Below are 21,372 nucleotides of genomic sequence, written 5' to 3'. Positions count from 1 at the left end.
ACAGAGAGAATTATTCAAAGAGTTGGATATGCAAGCATTCGAGCATTTTTTTTTAATTTAACAACTTCATTCTGAGTGACTTGATGTGTAAAAATTTTGAGAATTGGGGTTGAGTTCAGCCATGAAAACCTTGTGCCATGGGTAAACACACACAGCCTATAATATATAATATAGTCGGGAAGTTAAATCTCATCTTAAATATAGGATATTAATATAAAAAAATGTTTTATCTCCCGTATTTATCATATTTTCTAAAATTAATTTACTTAATTTATAAATTAATATAATATAACGTTATATATAGATATCTTAGAGAGATGTTTGACTTTTCCAATCTATTCAAATTAACTAAGTAAAACTGTTATATAGATGAGAGGAAATGTTATAAAATGACAAAACTTCTAATATGCAGCCGGGAAAAAGAAGAGTGGGAAATTAAAAATGATATTCAAAACTAACCTACACAAATATATCCACATCACGAATTTTGTTATATAAAGGTCATTGTAGGATAGCAATAGTATCCACAAGAACTTGACATCTTGTTACATTGTGAGTATTGTTCTTTCCGTGCAATCTAATCGGAGTGAGAGAGATATGGTGAGTACTCTGGAAGCAGATGTTGAACTCCAAACTTCAGCTTTGAAGTTTCTGGAGATATTCTCGACCAAAACATACAAGCTTGCCACGATCTCCCCCGACATCATTCAAAGCCTCGAAATTATTGGCGGTGACTGGGGCACCGCAGGCTTCTCCTTCCTCGTGCATTACACCGTGGGTCAGCCAACATCCATCACTCTCTAGCTGCTTTTGAAATTACTGCTTCCCTTATGATTTCTTTCCTCTCTTGATGCAGTTGAAACCAGTTATATACGATTAATATGAAATCCTGTTTTCATCAGGGTGATGAATTGACAATTCTTTTTAATATGATCCTTTTATGTTTATGTGTACATGCATGGACACAGAGGGAACAGCACAGGTAGCGAAGGAGGTGGTGGAAAGCATAAACTTAATAGAGCGATCAATAACATTCAAAGTGATAGAGGGAGATCTGTTGGATGTGTACAATAGCTTCAGGTTTATTCTGAAAATCACTCCGAATGTACTGTCGGGCAGCGTAGTGCACTGGACTTTGGAATATGAGAAGCCAAGCGATGACACTGCAGACCCAACCTCGTTGATGAAAGAGGTTATTCAAGTTTCAAAAGATGTTGATGCCTTCGTTAGCGGCCTCATTTAGTTAGACATTACTTACTTTAATGCGCGTGTATTAATTAAGGTTGGTGTATGAGTCTGTAAAATAAAAGTTGACTTTGTCAACTGTTGCGCGCGCCCACATGCGTGTGTGCTTATTATATTCTGTTCTTGTTACAGCGCTTCACATCAACAAGCGCATGTCAGTGTGTTCATTCTTCTGGCATTTTCAACTTACATACAGTGCTTTTTAACATTGAAGTATGAATGGATTGAATTTCATTTCAGCTGAGCCTTGCGGAATTGCCGACTTAACTTTTCAAAATCTCTAACTTATATATAGACAAGAGGTAGTTTAGGAAATTAATTTTCAAATATCAACCAAAGACAAAGGTTTTCAACTGACATATAAAAAAGTTAGTCTTGTTAAGGTGTTAGTCATTATTCTTCTTGTTTAGTCCAAATATATAATTTGCCTTGTTCCAATCCTCTATTAATCCTCCTTTTCTCACCCGTTCCCACCATAGCTTTGATTTTTGTGTTGCACTCCACACGTTTATGTTTTTGCTCCTTTGGAGAAGGTCTTTTTTCAAACAAATTCGTCTCCCCACACAATTCTTTAATTTGTCACTTTGTGAACGGCAGTGGGTTTAGTCGAGATTTTGGGGCCATCATAATTAATCTGATTAGTTTAAGAAAATTAAATAAGTAAATTAATTATCATAAATGTGATATGATTTGCCTAGGATACTATTATATAATATTATATGAAATGATAATAAAGTTTGATATGAGCTAACCACCAACCAATTAATATATATAATATATTATATGGTATACAAATACAATACATCAAAGTCTTGGTTGAATTAAAAAATTACGCGAGTCTCCGTAAATATGATAAATGCGTGACTTTCTTTCATTAAATGAAATATGACTAAGAAAAAACAAGTAAACAACAAACTCATGAGGCGGGGACAAAACCCACACAAGCGTTATCTAGTGATACTCATTGTAAAAACCCACACAAGCGTTATCTAGTGTAAGAATCCTGTGTATTTCATTCTGGGTGAGTTGTGTAAAAATTTTAAGAACTGGGTTTGAGTTTAGCCATTAAAACCTTGTGCCATGGGTAAACGCATGCAAATCCTCTGGGATTGAAATTGTTAATTTTTAATAGTAGGAAAATCTCTCAAGTATTCTCAAAGAGACTATATGGAAGGGCTAAATCAAGATAATTTTACTACGGCTGATTCATTCCGAGTTCCCACTATAATAATAATAATAATTATTATTATTATAAAATAACAAAACCCCTAATATTCAGCCTAGAAAAAGAAGAGGGGGTAATTAATTAAATATGATCTTTTCAACCAATAACCTACAAAATATATATCCCCCAACACGCATCACATATGGTGTTTTCTATATATGCAAATAAAGGCCATCGTAGGACCCCAATGCTTTCCACAAGCATTTGTCATCTTTTTACGTTGCAAGTATTGTCTTGTCTGCGATCTAATTGAAGTGAGAGAGAGAGAGAGAGAGATCAGAGATGGTGAGTGCTTTGGAGGCAGATGTTGAACTCCAAACTTCAGCTTCGAAGTTTCTGCAGATATTTTCCACCAAAACATATGAGCTTGCCACTATCTCCCCTGACATCGTTCAAGTGTTGAAATTGTTTCTGGTAATGGGGCACTGCAGGCTTCTCCTTCGTCATCAACTACACGTTAGGTCAGGCAACGTCACTCTATTTTTCAAATCACAACGTCGCTTATTATGATTTCTTTTAGGCCTTAATGCTGCCCATATATGCAGTTGAAACCAGTTATATATGTGTGCGCGCGCGCGCGCGCGTGATCATTATGAAATCTTGTTTTGAGGGCGGGCGTGATTATATAATCTTGTTCCTTCGTGTTTGCTTACACTTGATTACACAAAAGATCTTTTGCTTATATATGTATGTGTACACAACAGATGGGATGCCACAAGTGGCTAAGGATGTGGTGGAAAGCATAAACTTAATAGACCTATCAGCCGTATTCAAAGTGATAGAGGGAGATCTGTTGGATGTGTACGATAGCTTCAAATTTATTCTGAAACTCACTCCAAATGTACTGTCGGGAAGCGTAGTGCACTGGACTATGGAATATGAGAAGCGAAGCGATGACACTGCAGATCCAACCTCGCTGATGAAAGAGGTTATTCAACTCTCCAAAGACGTTGATGCTCACGTTGCCAACCTCATCTAGACATTACTTAAAACCATGTAATACGTATATACTCAATTAAGGTTGGCGTCTGTCAAATAAAAGTTGACTTTGTCCGCTGTTTCCTATATATATGCGTGTATGTTTATTACATTCTGTTTGTTACCGCGCTTGACATGAACAAGCGCATCTGCTTGTATAATTTAATTTTTATATATGCGAGTTCCTCTATAAATTCACGTACGATTATAGCATATCTGGAATAGGATATCACAAATTCAGCTAAAGTGAAAAGTGAAAAACAAAAAGAAAGTGGGTTTTTATAAGTTAAAAGGTAGGTTAATTAAAAATACGCAATTTACTGCAAATTCTCGGCAACATAATAAGAGAGTTAAGTTTATGACTAAAGCAAAATATGAAAATCAATTTAAAAAGTCATTCAAAATATGCAGTGACGTATAATAATAGTATAATACATTGAATGATTTGACCGCTCTTCCTAAATATATATAGCAATGCAAAGATATACGCAGCCGGGAAAAGAGAAGGCGAGAAAGTCAACTTTTATTTGATACACAAACTTCATTAATTAGTTATAATTAGAGAGGGGCAGCTCATGAGAGTAAGCAAGAAAGCAAATAATTATTAATGTATGCCTAGATGAGGTTGCTAACATAAGCATCCGCGTCTTTGGATAATTGAATAACAGCTTGAAGCAAGGAGGTTGGGTCTGAAGTGTCATCGTCTGGCTTCTGATCATATTCCGAGGTCAAATTTAAAACGCTTCCCGACAAAACGTTTGGAGTCAGCTTCAGAAGAAACTTGAAGCTGTCGTGTATCTCCAACAGATCTCCCTCTATCACTTTGAATGTGACTGATAGCTCTTGTGATTATGTTTATACTTTCCACCATCTCCTTAACCACCTGTGGTTTCCCATCCGTGTACGTTTTCCCACAAAAAAGCATAACTGGTTAATTTTAACTCTATATGGACGACTATATATAGTGTTTAAGATTTTCAAAAGAATTCTTCAGTGAAGCAATAATTAGAATTCAATCACTTACCTATGGTATATATAGTGAGCGAGGAAGAGGAAGCTTACAGTACCGCATTCACCTTCAACAAGTTCAAGTCTTTGTGCGATGTCAGGGGAAATAGCTAGTGAGAAGCTCATATATATATATATATATATATAATCTGGTCGAGAATATTTCAAGAAGTCAAGAACGTTCACAGCTGAAGTCTTGAGCTCAACATCAGCCTCCAGAAAACTAACCACAGACATCTCTCTCTCTGTCTCTCTCTCTTTTTTGATGTACCCTCTCTCTCTCTCTATAATTAATATACTTCTTTATTTTCAACTTTGTAACGTGTAATTTGCAACTATTCTACTAATAATTATAACTGAAGATTGTTTACTTTTGGGACCTAATTATATAATTATATTGATTTTCGCAGACCTAATAGTTAATCCCTCACTATTATTTTATTCAAGATTATAACAGCTACGTAAAAGAAATTGCTACGACACTTCTTTTAGCAACGATTTTATTTTCAGGTGCTACAAAAGTCATTGCTAAAACGTTTTTTTTCCGTTGGCCCTGGACTCGTTCAGCTGAACAAATCAATCATTTTGTTAAAATTTAATGATATTTTCTTCAATAATTGCGATCTATCAAACAAGAGTTTTTCTGACATGACATAAATTTTATACATGTATTCTATATTATAAAAATGAAAAAATACGGATAATGTAATAAAAGATATAAGAAACGTCATTCCCCCACATCTTCGATTAGCTAACCAACAATAATATATCCTCCCAAGGACCAGAATGCATTACAGATTTCGTACGTATTTAAGGGACGTTGAATAACACCAATCTTCCCCAACCATTCGTCTTCTTATTACACGCAAGTGAAATCTAAGTTGTGAGAGAGAAAGAGAGAGATGTCTGTGGTTAGCAGTCTGGAGGCAGATCTTGAACTCAATACTTCAGCTGTGAAGTTTCTTGAAATATTTTCGACCAGAATATATGAGCTTCTCACAATCTCACCTGAGATTATACAAGGCATTGAAATTGTTGAAGGTGAATGGGGCACTTCAGGCTTCGTCTTCCTCTCTCATTATACCCTGCTAGGTGAAAGCCACCTTCAACTTCACTCTCTACCTTTTACATTACTGCTTCACGTACATATGTATGATTCCTTTTGAATCTTAACACTAATTTCAATTTAATTCTCATCCATGAAGCTGAAACCTGCAGTTAATCTTATAATATGAAATCTTGATCCTAATTTCATCAGCACTGTGATTAACACTCTTAAATCAGATGGTACACCACAAGTAGCTAAGCTGGTGGTGGAAAGCATAAACTTAGTAGACCTATCAATGACGTTCAGAGTGATAGAGGGAGATCTGTTGGATGTGTATAATAGCTTCATGGTTTATCTTAAACTAACTCCAAATGTACTGTCGGGAAGCGTATTGCATTGGACCATTGAATATGAGAAGCCAAGTTCAGACACTGCAGATCCAGCCTCCTTGATGGAAACTGCCATTCAAGTCTCCAAAGACGTTGATGTTTATGTCAGCAACCTCATCTAGAGACCTTCCAATTCATAATTATTACTCCATCTTGATCTCTTGCTCGTAATTAAGCTGCCCTACTGCTTGAACAAGTTTGTGTGTCAAATAAAAGTTGACTTTGTCAGCTTCTCTTTTCCCCGATGCGTGTATCTTTGTGTTTTGCTGTACTTATAAGAAAATGAGTTTAACGGCGCGCTTTACATGAGCCACCTCTTCAATATATATATGCTTTATTTATTATTGTTGTATTTCGGATAAACTAAGATATTATAAGTGATTGAGAAATGTTTCTAATATCGATTACACTAACCTATTTATTATTCAAACGGTGGATATGGGATATAAATAAATATCGCATCATCCACTCTATAAATAGGGATGACCAATATGAGTAGAAATACAATGAAATATGTTAATTGAATGATCCTCTTTCTTCTCTCTTGTAAGGTATTTACTGTGTCTAAATAGAAGCACCCAGTAGATTGCTTTGAAACCAAATCTGATGTCTCTCTTTTCGTCCACTTATTTTGTAACAATTATATATGACCAATTGGAAATATAAATAGAGACGCGGACACAAACAGAGAGTTCATAGGCTGGACATCATCTCAATCGAGTGACCAAGCCTAGCCCAAAGATGCCTCCCGCCAGGCCAGGTCAGAGTAAGGTTAGCTAAGAATCAAATTACAGAATGGAAGATATTTAGCATTCCAGGAAAGGATGCATCCTTAATTAGTATAAGAGCTGGAACTTAAATTAAATCTAGTTATAAATATAAGATATCAATTCAATTTATTTTCCAAATTTATAATTGTTTGTCAAAATATTCCTATTGAGTGTAAAGAGTTCTCACCAAGAGCTAGTTCCAGCATACACGATTAAGGAAGATAATTTTAAAAAGTCAATATATATTTGTTATAAATAACTAATTTAACAAATTTTTTTAATATCTTGAAATAAATTATATGTATAGCTTTTATATTAAGAACTAAAAATAATATACGACAAGTGTTTAAGTTTAGCAGGTTGAAAGATAATAATGTTGAGGGAGATACGCCAAATCCTTTTTTTTCCTGTAATGTGTTTTTTCTTTTTCTCTTGAATACAACCGAATCTGACTGTTTCACTTTAATAGGAAGTACAATCACAACTGACCAATAATCGCGTGAAATTATCTTAGGTGATAAGAGTAGGATGATGTTTGGATAGAAATCAAACTCCAACCCTCCACATGTAACCCATGGGGGCAAAAATCATTCAATTTGTCGGCCACCAATTATTTTGATTAGCCTTGTCATTGAGACCATTCGATCGACATTCGTGTCATCCTATCTACCCCTCCCTTCTCGAATTAACCTTTTGTGTTTTCATATAAAGCCTTGCTTTTGTACTGGCCTTGAGACCAAGGAGACAAGTTGAGCGGTTCATATTTAAAGATTAATCAAATCATAAATAATGTTGGAACAAATGATGAGGAGGGGAAAAATAATGTGTACCAGATCCATCCAACCAAAACAAGGTTTAAAACGCAGAGCCGCTGGTTTAAAGTAATTATATTATTCGTTGGCCATAAGGTTAATTTAACTCACATTAACCATCACATAAAATTACTAATTTTAATAACTGAATGATATTTGTTGACCCTATCGAAAAGCAAATGGCCCCAAGCTAATAAAAGCATGCTGCAACCATGTGTCTTGTTGAGCACCACTCCCTCCCTCCCACTCTCCATCATCATCCTTCTCCGCCTTTATACAGTCCCACATCTCACCACATGTTCCATTAATCACGTACCATCAAACCCATTACTAATCTAATTAATGAAATATTGAGTTGTCGCCTTCAAAAATTAATCATGTAACATCAAAGCCAAACAATATAATTTTTACATGGCTCTGTTTCATTCCTAGATTGGGAAAAGAAATAGTACTACCTTCGGTTCTTAATATAAAACCTAGTTACGGAGATTAAGAAAATTAGTTAAGTTAGTTACTTATTATAAATAGGTGTTGTCTTTCCGAGAATACCCTTACTAATCATATATATTAGCTAAAATTGTGATTTGATGAAATTTTTAACATGTGTAACTACTACAAGGACTATTTAAAAAAAAAAAAGAACAAAAATAAAAGATAAAGTAAATTGAGGTCTTATATTTAGGACTAAATTAATATCAAATAAGCTCTTATATTACTCAGAGGTTATAATATTTTGATAGGGAAGACAAAATATATGCACCAAGTAGAAAAATCTAGCTAGTAAGCACGAGAATTCGTGAGAGAGATTGAGAAATTGGGTTAAGTCGACATTATTAACCACCTGATCAGCACTGGGAGAAACTTTCTTCTATTTAAGGTCCAATAAGCAAGCATATCTTCCACATCTCTGTCCTTATCTCTGTAGCTTGCTAGCTAGCTATCAGAGACATAGAGGCATGGCTCTCGCCGGTACCTTGGAGGGTGAAGTTGAGATCCATTCGCCTGCTGATAAGTTCTTCAACTTCCTTGTAACTCAACTTCACCATGTTCAGAACATCACCGATCACGTCCATGAAACTAAGGTGCACCAAGGAGACTGGCACAGCGTTGGTCCTGATCACGTCAAGCACTGGACTTTTACCGTCGGTAAGCCTTCCTCATAGTCAATTCATTCTTCAGTCCTTTCGTTGTTTCAAATTAATTTTCTCTCCATGCAGTATCTAATGCTTCACTCATATATGGTTCACTTATTTAGTAAGCATTATTGACGATCATTATTACAGATGGTAAGGTGGAAACTTGTAGGGAGCACATTGAAGAGATTGATCGAGAGAAGAAGTCGATCACGTTCAACAATTTTGATGGACATGTTGGTGAGAAGTACAAGACTTTAAAGTCTAAGCTTGAGGCGGTTGAAAGGGGCATTAATAATGGGGCCGTTGCGAAATGGACTTACCAGTATGAGCAGCTCCATGAGGATGTGCCTCCTCCACAAGCCTACTTGGACTTTGTCATTAAGACCACTAAAGATATCGATGCTCATCTTTTAAAAGCATAAACATCAAATAAAACTACGGCTTCATGTTTTGCTTCTTCAGGAAAAAGGGAATCTATCTATAATTAATTATATTAGCCAAGCGTGTGAACTCATCTATAATGTCGTTATTGGTGCCGAAAATTAAATAAAGATGCGTGTAATAAAGTGTTTGATCTTTGATTCGTGTGCTTAATGACGAGATGTTGGTTATATTAGGTATAAATGAAAATGGTGCGAGTGATCTTATGGCCTATTAATGATACATTTCCATGATCCCCTGAAATTTTTTTTTTTTTTACTTCATTGGCTAAAAATAATCAGTCGATCGACTTTGCCTATTCTACAGGAGCGATGATATAATTAATTAACATGAATGCAGAATTACAACTCGTTGATGATCTCTAATGTCAGTGGGCCGGGTCGACTCCTTATTATGTTCACCCAAAAAAAAAAAACTGTCTTCAATTAAATATTTTAGTAGTTGATCTTAAATTTGAAATAATTAATCTGTATCCAATAAAATTATATGTGCGCGCGCACACGCGTGCAGATAAAACACTTTTTGTAAGCACAATAACTAGATATATATATATATATATATATATCGTCAAGTGAACTAGAGTATGTTATATTAGTACAATAAGCCATTGCTTTTACAAGGAAAAAAAAATAACGAAGCAAATTTGTGGTAGTTTTACTATTATTTTTAAAAAAAATTCTGAATTTGAGTTAAGAATATTTTGAATTTTCAAGCAAAACACATGAGGTTGCCTTTACCTCGCTTGACATCATACAAAGTCTTTTGTTTTTTCCCCGACCAGTCTGATCACTACTCTATTTTTCTGCATATGATCTTCCTACTGTGTGGCTGTTCTTCCATTTCACGCACTAAAAAGGTTTGGTTATAGCTACATATGGCAATTGATGTTTTGGGCGTATAATAGACCTATGGGTCACATTCAAAGTGATACAGGGAGATCTGTTGGGTGTGTACAATAGCTTCAACTATATATTAAAATTAAAACAATTTTTTTCTGTTTTTGGCTTTTTTTTTAGATATAAACATTTTGAAACTAATTAACCTTTCAATGAATCATCCAAGCAAACTTCTGTCAAACTAACATTTTATAAACATTTATCTAAACATAAATTAAATTAGATCAAACTAATCAACTTGTATCCCAACCCCAATCGATCAAAACAAAAGTTACGGACGTTGATGCATGCTTAAGTTGGCAACCTCATCAAGACATTAAAGCTATTGTACACTGAAGCAGGTCTTTGAAGAAAGAAGATAAGGAAAAAAAAAACTGCAAAGAAAAAGAAAAAATAAATAATAAAAGGGAATGACCACAAAAACGGGGTGTTGTGAATGAAAGCATGAGGGTAAATTGTTTGCAAATTCCATCGGGCAATTTAGAGGAGAAGGGAGGTCGCCATCTTCATCCTCATTCATACGCCTTCGCCTTTTCTTCCTTGAATCATCACCATAAGCTGCCACACTCCAAAAAAATACAGCAAACCATCATCATTCTTCTGGGGCGAGAAATAGGAACGGGAAGGCGATTGCGAACTAGGTGGCTGATCAAGACCAAAGACAAAGGACAATCGCGAGCCTGGTGGTTGAAAACCAGAGATTCGAAAGATACTCATGAGCCAGAGACGTTCTTGGCCAGAGAGATAATGGGAAAGAGGCATGAGAGAGAAGGGGTAAAATTTTCAGAAGACCAGTAACGCTAAAATGACTTCTCCACCGTTGACCGTAGCATCTTGTGGCTTCCACGGTACTATGCTTTTACTGCTGTAAGTCATATTGAGAAAAAGTTAATCCAAACGAACATTTGTCTTCAAACATGCCACCAACTCACGTTTTGCACATTCCAATGCATGTTTTGATCTCAAAACGGAGATCCAAACACATGCTAAGTTGCCCATATGTTGTGGGTAATCAAGTTGGTGTGCCGATTGCCAAACAGAGCATGACTTTGTCAGCTATATATGCGAGCATTTGCACGTAGCTAAGCTAATACCAGTAAATAAAATGCACCTGCGACTACTTCCTATATTCCCTAATTAAATAACACAAATAGATATAGCTAATATCGTTTCTAATTGGGTTCCAAAAGTCATATGATGATGACTTGTTGAATGCTTAATATAAATTAAATAGTTAGATGGGTTGATAAGGCCTATTTGAATTTGAAACTACAATAATATGAGGTGAGGATATTAGCAGTAGCACCTGCAAAGAAACAATTAATCCGAGTCACGTTCTAAGGATACTGTCTTTAAGAGCTATTCCGTAACCACCGACAGATGAGAATGCGGCACTCCCCAGGATTGAACAAATTCTTCGTGTGAAACAGGGTGAGCAGAACAACATAAGATAATAATAAACTCAGCAGGTAAAAAAACACACAAGAGGGGTAAGAGAGGAGCTCGAAAACTCTAGAGCTGTGTGTTTTGAACTTTAGATTTTTTTTTTTGGTGAATATTTTGAACTTTAGATTGAAGCACCTTTTTATAGGCCTCCATGATCTAAACGTTGCTTGCCTCTTAATGATAATAAAATTTCAGTTCTGAATGTTGAAAATCATTGAATAATTTAATTGCATAATCTGAACTGTTGGAGGCAAAGGAAGAAAGCATTCTGTTTTAAATTTCATAATCATCTTTTGATACATTAAAAAAGTTTAAAAGCACCAGGATTTCAAACCTTTCAAGCCATTAGACAATTATAGAGAATTTTCGTTCAGCAATTTAAATGCTTCAATGCATTCAAGGATTTTTCGGTTTAGGATTTTAATGGGCCACTTTTAAATCTCTAAGGCATTGAAAATCCATTTATAACATTAAAACTATTTAACATTTGATTTTCCTATTCCAAAATCTGTCCATGATTAATGTTCAATTTGTTTTTATCTGCCCACATTCCCAATTAACGTAGTATCCTTTCTTTGACACATCCACACAAATATCACAACATAGGAGGCCCGTATTATGATACCTATCTTCGTATGGCATAAACCCTAAGTTATATGTGAAATGTGTGAGGAGGAGGAAGACAAGATACGCCCAATACAACTGAATTTGGCTTCTTCTGTACAGTTAAGAGCCTGTAGTATATCAGTTTGCAGTTTGATCTGGAATAATAATAATGCACAACAAGAAACGGTGTGAAATAATGATATAATTCACCACGTGCAGAGAACATGGCAAACTGCTTATATAGTTATATTCCAAACATATTTGTAGTTCATTTTCTCCCAAGATTCTTCATCTTCTTTCTCTATGGACGGTTTTGGCGCTGTGGCAGTGTGGCGCTATATAGTTTCTCATTATCTGTGCAACGCATAAAGACTTGGATTATCATTTATCAACATCGTTTTATTGTTTGCCCAAAAATGGAAAATAATTTATGGTCCCTAATCACAGTTGTCGCTTGTACAACGACTGACATTAAATATTCAGATTTAGATCACTGATATCTTGATGTGGTTAAAGGATGTTGACTTGGCAAAAAAATTGATGGTTGATTTAATTTAAATCAAATTGGCAAGCTAATGTTGACATAATTTATAGTAGATACTCTCATTTCTAGATAAAATATTGGAGGCGCGTTTAAATTGTTGATTTTATGCGCAACTTAAGACAATCAGAACTTGACTACTAACTTCTATAAAACTAACAATTTTATGTTTGGAAGCCACAAATAATGTAATACGTTAAATCCTTTTAAATTATTCTTGAAAAGTGTAAGATATTCAAATTCAATCCATACAGTTGACTAGTATCATAACGGACAAAAAATGTTAATTAGTATAATAAGCCAATTCTCTGTCATATTTGTGGAAAAATTATTAATTTTCTACTTGATCATTATTGAGTCGATATTTTTTCTTTTTTTTGGTTTTTGGTCAGCGTAACAGATATCTGGTTTTTTAAAAGAAAATCAGTATAGCCGAGGTTAAATATTCTAAAATCCAAAATAATGACATAATATTATAATTATTTATTAGATTTAACTAATATATATTCTTGTCAATTGGTCGAAGGTCCATTTAATTTCACAGTTTAATTTCGGCCTCAAAAGGATCAACCCGGCATAGGATGCCCTCTTAGCACATGAAATCAAGAATGCTCACCTGATATTAGGCCACGATCTGTGGACATGAGTAGTTAGCTAGGTCATAAATGATACTACAAGCAAAGGAAATAAAGGATGATGATAGGACCAACAAACGATGGTGGGTTTAGTTGAGATTTTTAACATTTGATAATTTAGTTATATGATATCATTTATCACAATCTGATTTTCTTCATGTTTTGAAATTCAGCTTGGAGCCCGATCCCCCACATACACAGGACATGCACAACAGACAAAATCTCAAAAAGAAAAACGTGAAAGTACATAAGAAAAACGTGAAAATTATAAAACATTAGTATCACTTAAGAAAAGCAAATTAAGCGCCCTACCCTTAGCTTGGGTTGAGCCCAAACCCTACCTAATATTTTTGCATCAAAAAGAAAAAAAGAAAATGAAATTTTAGGTGCATAGTAGAGAAAGTTTCTTGTATTTAAGGTGCAACAAGCAAGCATCTCCAACCCCATCCGATCCATATCGCTCTCTTCTTTTCTTGAGCTGAAATCAGTGAGAAATGGCTCTGGCTGGAAAATTGGAGGCTGAAGTTGAGGTTCATTCACCTGCTGCCAAGTTCTTCAGCCTCTTCGTAACTCAACTTCACCATGTTCAGAACATTAGTGATCTAGTGCACGAAACTAAGGTGCATCAGGGAGACTGGCACGGCGTTGGCTCTGATTCTGTTAAGCACTGGTCTTATACTATCGGTAACGAAGCTTTTACCAAATACCCTTACCCATCATCATGCGATTAATTTCAAGGGTTTTTGATCAATTTCGCTTATTTTGCTAATGTTGATGTATGTTAATTACATACAGGAGATAAGGTAGTGAACTGCAAGGAGCACTTTGAAGAGATTGATCATGAGAACAAGTCACTCACATTCAACCTGTTTGATGGAGATGTTGGAGAAAAGTATAAAAGCTTAAAGGCAAAGCTTCAAGTCGCTGAAAAGGGAAGTGGTGCCCTTGCCAAATGGACTTACGAGTATGAGAAGCTCAGCCCGGAAGTCCCTCCTCCACAAGGCTACTTGGACTTTGCCACTAAGGTTACTAAGGATATTGATGCTCATCTCATAAAGGCATAGCCCTTTAAAAGCAATATGGATTTGGCTCTGTGGTTTTTGTTAGGGTTTTATGTGAACCAACTGTGTGTGCCAAGAATAAGAATGCATGTTTCGCTCTTAGGCGAAAAAGATGCATACTTGTGTGTTAAAATAAGCACCAGACGCCGTAAACAACTTATGGCGTCTGCTGAATATAAACAGAAGCCGAAACATGATGAATTAATTAGCTACCACTTCTGTTCCTTTAATGACAAAGCAAAATCGAGTAATTATGTTAGTATTTTGTACTAGTGTGCTTGATGTTTTTAGCATTGTGCTTCGTTATGAACCGTTGGTTCTGTTAATGGGACAGTTAAGTTTATTGTCTTCGTCATTTTATTCAATTTTAACTAGTCCTTTATAACTAAATCCCTATGATTTACATCAATTTTTTTTTAATTTAGTCCTTGCCGCTAAAATTTTGCTAGTATTCATTAAATTTCATTATTACAGCTCATTCTATATTGTTGACACTCTTAATATATGTAATTTGTACGAAGAAAATTAATAAAACTGTAAATAATAAAAGGAGGAAAGAGTTATGTTGTTGAAGACATTCAGTTTAAGGTACCTACCATTTTTTTTAATCTCATACCCGGAAAAGACCTGCTTTACCATGTTTTGCCTTATATATAACGAAAAGGAAATATGAGGAGTGTTAATTTTAGCCAACCATTGCCGTTTTAATCAATTCATTTTATACAAGGATCTATATATACATACATACATATATATATATATATATATATCTGTGTGGGTGCGTATAGTAGACACACAGTACACGAGAATTGAAGAGGATAAAATTATTTTAGCGTGTAGTCATTTCATAAATTCAATTAAATACATGAATCAACAACTGGGAAATGTACCTCCTAACAAATCCTCCGGTCCTTAATATAGGACCTAATTGTTGAATTGATCTTAGTCCTAAACGTAAGATTTATTTCTCATATTTATCAATTTTTTTTCTAAATTGCCTCTATTAAATCTCCGTCAACCATATTCAAATAAGAGAGGAAGAAGAGCTATTAAGAAAGATGATTATAGTGTTTTAAAAAAAACATATCATATTTTTTATAATTAATTAACTTATCTAATTTACTTAATCTAATCAAATTAGTTAAATATACCTCATATCCAGGACTAGAGAAGTAATTAACAACACTGCATTTGACACCGACACGTACTGTTGCTACGACATTAAAAGTGATGAGCTCTATTTCAGCAGTTGCCCTTCTAATAATACATCTGCTGTTCTCAACAAACCGTCAAACAGAATGCATGTGGACGTAACTAGTGGATTCAATTAGTGTTGAGTGGGGCTCAGTTTCTATTTGGATGAAGGCCTGGAATTAGAAGCACATTAATTATATATTCAGCACTTAAAGTGGACAGAAGTTAGATCAGGGCAAGAGAGTGAAGGGATGCTAAAAGAAGGAAAGGCAGAAAAGCACGCATCTTGCGACCCGGGGGGGGGGGGGAACCATTCTTGTATATTCCTATGATAGTCATTATATTGATAGGATTTTATATGAATTTCATTAATTACTGGATCAGGTTATAAGTTTGTTAGCAGGTTTGAAGACATCTAGCTCCTTATTTTCAACAATTGGATCATCAATTAGTTGCTTGGATTGCCAACAACCTTATAGCGTCGATAATAACACTTAGGCCGTTAGTCTGTAATTTTGTAAGAATGTTGATTTAGTTCTATGACCGTTAGCATTCATTAGTGAATTTGATTAAGGCTCTTTATAGTTATATGTTGACAGTTGTTTTATGGGTCCACATACATGACCCGCGGTTCTTGCTCTTACCTTTGAGGAGTTTTCTCATGTTTAAGATGGTGGTGCTTCTTAATCTATTTTTACTATTTAATTTTTATCATATATCGGTTTGAATTGTTTTTCGTAGATTCCTATAGGTGATGAAAATTTATTTCTCGTCCCGTAAGTTATTGTTCCAGTCACAATGAACGATGAGCCAACTTAATCACCAATTAATACTGCAAAAGTACAGCAATATAAATTAAAATAAATCCTCAGCTAACTATATGGATTTTTTAATTATCATAGAATAAAAATATATATATTTTTATAAACCATCATTTCATTCATTTAATAAAGTTTATTTTTCGTAGATTGCAGGTTCATCACATTATTATTAAATATTGATGTAATTATTTTATTTTTAATAAAAAACTTAAGTATAACCATATGGCCCTTAGTTATGCTATATCACTGGTGCATCTATTAGCCTAATCTTATTTATGATGAATTTAATAGATCTCGTCTCCATGATGCTATTTTTTATTATATCCAACGTCATAATATTATTTATAATTTAAGGTCCCAGAAACACACTAAAGATAAAAATAACATCAAAATGTTATGCACCATACGTTAGGATGTTGGATGTATTTGAAAAAAAAAAAATCAGGAGATATTGAATGTTCTTTACCCTAAGAAAAACGTGAGGGAACATACAAAGAAAGCAACATTTAAGGTATAGTAAAGAAAGTTTGTTCTATTTAAGGTCCACCAAACAAGCCTCTCTCCTGCCACATATCCATTACTCTCCTTGTTTCATCTTGAGCTCAATATCAAAGAGAAATGGCTCTCTCTGGAAAATTGGAGGCTGAAGTTGAGGTTCATTCACCTGCTGCCAAGTTCTTCAGCCTCTTCGTAACTCAACTTCACCATGTTCAGAACATTAGTGATCTAGTGCACGAAACTAAGGTGCATCAGGGAGACTGGCACGGCGTTGGCTCTGATTCTGTTAAGCACTGGTCTTATACTATCGGTAACGAAGCTTTTACCAAATACCCTTACCCATCATCATGCGATTAATTTCAAGGGTTTTTGATCAATTTCGCTTATTTTGCTAATGTTGATGTATGTTAATTACATACAGGAGATAAGGTAGTGAACTGCAAGGAGCACTTTGAAGAGATTGATCATGAGAACAAGTCACTCACATTCAACCTGTTTGATGGAGATGTTGGAGAAAAGTATAAAAGCTTAAAGGCAAAGCTTCAAGTCGCTGAAAAGGGAAGTGGTGCCCTTGCCAAATGGACTTACGAGTATGAGAAGCTCAGCCCGGAAGTCCCTCCTCCACAAGGCTACTTGGACTTTGCCACTAAGGTTACTAAGGATATTGATGCTCATCTCATAAAGGCATAGCCCTTTAAAAGCAATATGGATTTGGCTCTGTGGTTTTTGTTAGGGTTTTATGTGAACCAACTGTGTGTGCCAAGAATAAGAATGCATGTTTCGCTCTTAGGCGAAAAAGATGCATACTTGTGTGTTAAAATAAGCACCAGACGCCGTAAACAACTTATGGCGTCTGCTGAATATAAACAGAAGCCGAAACATGATGAATTAATTAGCTACCACTTCTGTTCCTTTAATGACAAAGCAAAATCGAGTAATTATGTTAGTATTTTGTACTAGTGTGCTTGATGTTTTTAGCATTGTGCTTCGTTATGAACCGTTGGTTCTGTTAATGGGACAGTTAAGTTTATTGTCTTCGTCATTTTATTCAATTTTAACTAGTCCTTTATAACTAAATCCCTATGATTTACATCAATTTTTTTTTAATTTAGTCCTTGCCGCTAAAATTTTGCTAGTATTCATTAAATTTCATTATTACAGCTCATTCTATATTGTTGACACTCTTAATATATGTAATTTGTACGAAGAAAATTAATAAAACTGTAAATAATAAAAGGAGGAAAGAGTTATGTTGTTGAAGACATTCAGTTTAAGGTACCTACCATTTTTTTTAATCTCATACCCGGAAAAGACCTGCTTTACCATGTTTTGCCTTATATATAACGAAAAGGAAATATGAGGAGTGTTAATTTTAGCCAACCATTGCCGTTTTAATCAATTCATTTTATACAAGGATCTATATATACATACATACATACATATATATATATATATATATCTGTGTGGGTGCGTATAGTAGACACACAGTACACGAGAATTGAAGAGGATAAAATTATTTTAGCGTGTAGTCATTTCATAAATTCAATTAAATACATGAATCAACAACTGGGAAATGTACCTCCTAACAAATCCTCCGGTCCTTAATATAGGACCTAATTGTTGAATTGATCTTAGTCCTAAACGTAAGATTTATTTCTCATATTTATCAATTTTTTTTCTAAATTGCCTCTATTAAATCTCCGTCAACCATATTCAAATAAGAGAGGAAGAAGAGCTATTAAGAAAGATGATTATAGTGTTTTAGGAAAAAAAACATATCATATTTTTTATAATTAATTAACTTATCTAATTTACTTAATCTAATCAAATTAGTTAAATATACCTCATATCCAGGACTAGAGAAGTAATTAACAACACTGCATTTGACACCGACACGTACTGTTGCTACGACATTAAAAGTGATGAGCTCTATTTCAGCAGTTGCCCTTCTAATAATACATCTGCTGTTCTCAACAAACCGTCAAACAGAATGCATGTGGACGTAACTAGTGGATTCAATTAGTGTTGAGTGGGGCTCAGTTTCTATTTGGATGAAGGCCTGGAATTAGAAGCACATTAATTATATATTCAGCACTTAAAGTGGACAGAAGTTAGATCAGGGCAAGAGAGTGAAGGGATGCTAAAAGAAGGAAAGGCAGAAAAGCACGCATCTTGCGACCCGGGGGGGGGGGGGAACCATTCTTGTATATTCCTATGATAGTCATTATATTGATAGGATTTTATATGAATTTCATTAATTACTGGATCAGGTTATAAGTTTGTTAGCAGGTTTGAAGACATCTAGCTCCTTATTTTCAACAATTGGATCATCAATTAGTTGCTTGGATTGCCAACAACCTTATAGCGTCGATAATAACACTTAGGCCGTTAGTCTGTAATTTTGTAAGAATGTTGATTTAGTTCTATGACCGTTAGCATTCATTAGTGAATTTGATTAAGGCTCTTTATAGTTATATGTTGACAGTTGTTTTATGGGTCCACATACATGACCCGCGGTTCTTGCTCTTACCTTTGAGGAGTTTTCTCATGTTTAAGATGGTGGTGCTTCTTAATCTATTTTTACTATTTAATTTTTATCATATATCGGTTTGAATTGTTTTTCGTAGATTCCTATAGGTGATGAAAATTTATTTCTCGTCCCGTAAGTTATTGTTCCAGTCACAATGAACGATGAGCCAACTTAATCACCAATTAATACTGCAAAAGTACAGCAATATAAATTAAAATAAATCCTCAGCTAACTATATGGATTTTTTAATTATCATAGAATAAAAATATATATATTTTTATAAACCATCATTTCATTCATTTAATAAAGTTTATTTTTCGTAGATTGCAGGTTCATCACATTATTATTAAATATTGATGTAATTATTTTATTTTTAATAAAAAACTTAAGTATAACCATATGGCCCTTAGTTATGCTATATCACTGGTGCATCTATTAGCCTAATCTTATTTATGATGAATTTAATAGATCTCGTCTCCATGATGCTATTTTTTATTATATCCAACGTCATAATATTATTTATAATTTAAGGTCCCAGAAACACACTAAAGATAAAATAACATCAAAATGTTATGCACCATACGTTAGGATGTTGGATGTATTTGAAAAAAAAAAATCAGGAGATATTGAATGTTCTTTACCCTAAGAAAAACGTGAGGGAACATACAAAGAAAGCAACATTTAAGGTATAGTAAAGAAAGTTTGTTCTATTTAAGGTCCACCAAACAAGCCTCTCTCCTGCCACATATCCATTACTCTCCTTGTTTCATCTTGAGCTCAATATCAAAGAGAAATGGCTCTCTCTGGAAAATTGGAGGCTGAAGTTGAGGTTCATTCACCTGCTGCCAAGTTCTTCAGCCTCTTCGTAACTCAACTTCACCATGTTCAGAACATTAGTGATCTAGTGCACGAAACTAAGGTGCATCAGGGAGACTGGCACGGCGTTGGCTCTGATTCTGTTAAGCACTGGACTTATACTGCCGGTAAGCTTTCACACCAAATACACGAAAACTACCCGTACTGATTAATTAAGCTCACTTGCTAATGTTGATCGATCTTAAGTACAGAAGGTAAGGTAGAAACTTGTAAGGAGAGCTTCGAAGAGATTGATCATGAGAACAAGTCATGCACATTCAACCTGTTTGATGGAGCAATTGGAGAATAGTATAAGAGCTTAAAGGCAAAGCTTCAAGTGGCCGATAAGGGCAGTGGTGCCCTTGCCAAATGGACTTACGAATATGAGAAGCTCAGCCAGGAAGTCCCTCCCCCACAAGCTTACTTGGACTTTGTCACTACGGTTACCAAGGATCTTGATGCTCATCTCACAAAGGCATAGCCCTCAAAATCGAACAGAAGGAATATATGTAATTTGGCTTGTGTGTGGTTATTATTAGAGGGGTTTTTATAATCTAAATAAAGTGCGTGAACCTATAATGTTGGTACCTATAACTAAGGATGGGAATTTCCTTCCACCAGCAGGGAGAGAAGCGATTCCTTCACATGTATTAATGTATATTAAAGTGTTTGACCTTTGTAAGTGCGCTTATGTTATAAAATATATGTTGATTATATTAATGTGATGCAGAGATCATATATTTTGTCCCTATGATTTTAAATGTTAGCTTGATCCTAAAAGCCAGTTGAAACTCAAATCTGTCAATATGATTGTCATAAATCTCAACCAAGCTCTATCAATAAATTCTCTGAAAGCTCAGCTGGTTTAGACGGGAAGGCTTGTGTGTGGCTACTGGCTCAGGTGGTTGAGTCCTAGAAAACAAGATATTCAAAGTGTCCATTTGCAGTAACTATAGAAAAGTTTACCAAGACAAATTTTTTTATGGAAACTATTGGAAGTCGTTACCAAAATATTGTTATAATTGTACACAAATTTAAGAGGAAGAGATTTGATAGCAACTATATTAAAAGTGACGATAGATAGGAGTTATGTGCCCCTGCTAATTTGGTAAGCTTTCACAAAATCCTGCCATTCTTTGGCACACCAAAATTATGTGTCCCGTTATGATGAAGCAGTTGCAAGAGTTTAAATTTTGCTTCTTGGTTTAATAATGCAGTGAGTTTTGTCATCAAATCG

The 21,372-nt window shown here is 34.8% G+C and overlaps 6 protein-coding genes and 1 pseudogene across 6 annotated transcripts; all 7 read left to right on the top strand.

Moving 5' to 3' along the window:
* The first annotated feature begins 532 nt into the window (after window positions 1-532).
* Window positions 533-1,489, top strand: LOC114724911 (MLP-like protein 28). The gene is made up of 2 exons (XM_028911365.1): window positions 533-778; window positions 969-1,489. Exons 1-2 carry the CDS (start codon window positions 598-600, stop codon window positions 1,241-1,243), a joined length of 456 nt encoding a protein of 151 aa, XP_028767198.1. The 5' UTR covers window positions 533-597; the 3' UTR covers window positions 1,244-1,489.
* Window positions 1,490-2,752: 1,263 nt separating this feature from the next.
* Window positions 2,753-3,449, top strand: LOC114724904 (MLP-like protein 28). The gene is made up of 2 exons (XM_028911358.1): window positions 2,753-2,936; window positions 3,175-3,449. Exons 1-2 carry the CDS (start codon window positions 2,753-2,755, stop codon window positions 3,447-3,449), a joined length of 459 nt encoding a protein of 152 aa, XP_028767191.1.
* A 1,909-nt stretch (window positions 3,450-5,358) lies between these two features.
* Window positions 5,359-6,015, top strand: LOC114724903 (MLP-like protein 28). Its single transcript, XM_028911357.1, has 2 exons — window positions 5,359-5,606; window positions 5,715-6,015. Exons 1-2 carry the CDS (start codon window positions 5,359-5,361, stop codon window positions 6,013-6,015), a joined length of 549 nt encoding a protein of 182 aa, XP_028767190.1.
* Window positions 6,016-8,366: 2,351 nt separating this feature from the next.
* LOC114724908 (MLP-like protein 43) lies at window positions 8,367-9,276 on the top strand. The gene is made up of 2 exons (XM_028911362.1): window positions 8,367-8,621; window positions 8,759-9,276. The coding sequence occupies exons 1-2, from the start codon at window positions 8,432-8,434 to the stop codon at window positions 9,031-9,033; spliced, it is 465 nt and encodes a 154-aa protein (XP_028767195.1). The 5' UTR covers window positions 8,367-8,431; the 3' UTR covers window positions 9,034-9,276.
* A 4,310-nt stretch (window positions 9,277-13,586) lies between these two features.
* Window positions 13,587-14,527, top strand: LOC114724909 (MLP-like protein 34). Its single transcript, XM_028911363.1, has 2 exons — window positions 13,587-13,860; window positions 13,972-14,527. Exons 1-2 carry the CDS (start codon window positions 13,671-13,673, stop codon window positions 14,238-14,240), a joined length of 459 nt encoding a protein of 152 aa, XP_028767196.1. The 5' UTR covers window positions 13,587-13,670; the 3' UTR covers window positions 14,241-14,527.
* Window positions 14,528-16,854: 2,327 nt separating this feature from the next.
* On the top strand, window positions 16,855-17,727 carry LOC114724913 (MLP-like protein 34). Its single transcript, XM_028911366.1, has 2 exons — window positions 16,855-17,060; window positions 17,172-17,727. The coding sequence occupies exons 1-2, from the start codon at window positions 16,871-16,873 to the stop codon at window positions 17,438-17,440; spliced, it is 459 nt and encodes a 152-aa protein (XP_028767199.1). The 5' UTR covers window positions 16,855-16,870; the 3' UTR covers window positions 17,441-17,727.
* Window positions 17,728-20,057: 2,330 nt separating this feature from the next.
* On the top strand, window positions 20,058-20,616 carry LOC114724907 (MLP-like protein 43; annotated as a pseudogene).
* The last annotated feature ends 756 nt before the right edge of the window (window positions 20,617-21,372 follow it).

This window comes from Neltuma alba, unplaced genomic scaffold (genome assembly GCF_004799145.2).
Source record: "Neltuma alba isolate B1F8T4 unplaced genomic scaffold, ASM479914v2 tig00012202_pilon, whole genome shotgun sequence".
NCBI lineage: Eukaryota > Viridiplantae > Streptophyta > Magnoliopsida > Fabales > Fabaceae > Neltuma > Neltuma alba.
This window is presented reverse-complemented; position numbering and strand designations above follow the sequence as displayed.

Excerpts from the sequence above, each read along its gene's own strand:
- LOC114724909 (XM_028911363.1), top strand. The coding sequence starts at position 13,671 with ATGGCTCTGGCTGGAAAATTGGAGGCTGAAGTTGAGGTTCATTCACCT. Across the intron at positions 13,861-13,971 it reads GCACTGGTCTTATACTATCG|GAGATAAGGTAGTGAACTGC; the intron begins GTAACGAAGCTT and ends AATTACATACAG.
- LOC114724911 (XM_028911365.1), top strand. The coding sequence starts at position 598 with ATGGTGAGTACTCTGGAAGCAGATGTTGAACTCCAAACTTCAGCTTTG. Across the intron at positions 779-968 it reads CCTCGTGCATTACACCGTGG|AGGGAACAGCACAGGTAGCG; the intron begins GTCAGCCAACAT and ends GCATGGACACAG.
- LOC114724913 (XM_028911366.1), top strand. The coding sequence starts at position 16,871 with ATGGCTCTCTCTGGAAAATTGGAGGCTGAAGTTGAGGTTCATTCACCT. Across the intron at positions 17,061-17,171 it reads GCACTGGTCTTATACTATCG|GAGATAAGGTAGTGAACTGC; the intron begins GTAACGAAGCTT and ends AATTACATACAG.
- LOC114724908 (XM_028911362.1), top strand. The coding sequence starts at position 8,432 with ATGGCTCTCGCCGGTACCTTGGAGGGTGAAGTTGAGATCCATTCGCCT. Across the intron at positions 8,622-8,758 it reads GCACTGGACTTTTACCGTCG|ATGGTAAGGTGGAAACTTGT; the intron begins GTAAGCCTTCCT and ends TCATTATTACAG.
- LOC114724903 (XM_028911357.1), top strand. The coding sequence starts at position 5,359 with ATGTCTGTGGTTAGCAGTCTGGAGGCAGATCTTGAACTCAATACTTCA. Across the intron at positions 5,607-5,714 it reads TTACTGCTTCACGTACATAT|CACTGTGATTAACACTCTTA; the intron begins GTATGATTCCTT and ends TAATTTCATCAG.
- LOC114724904 (XM_028911358.1), top strand. The coding sequence starts at position 2,753 with ATGGTGAGTGCTTTGGAGGCAGATGTTGAACTCCAAACTTCAGCTTCG. Across the intron at positions 2,937-3,174 it reads TCAACTACACGTTAGGTCAG|ATGGGATGCCACAAGTGGCT; the intron begins GCAACGTCACTC and ends TGTACACAACAG.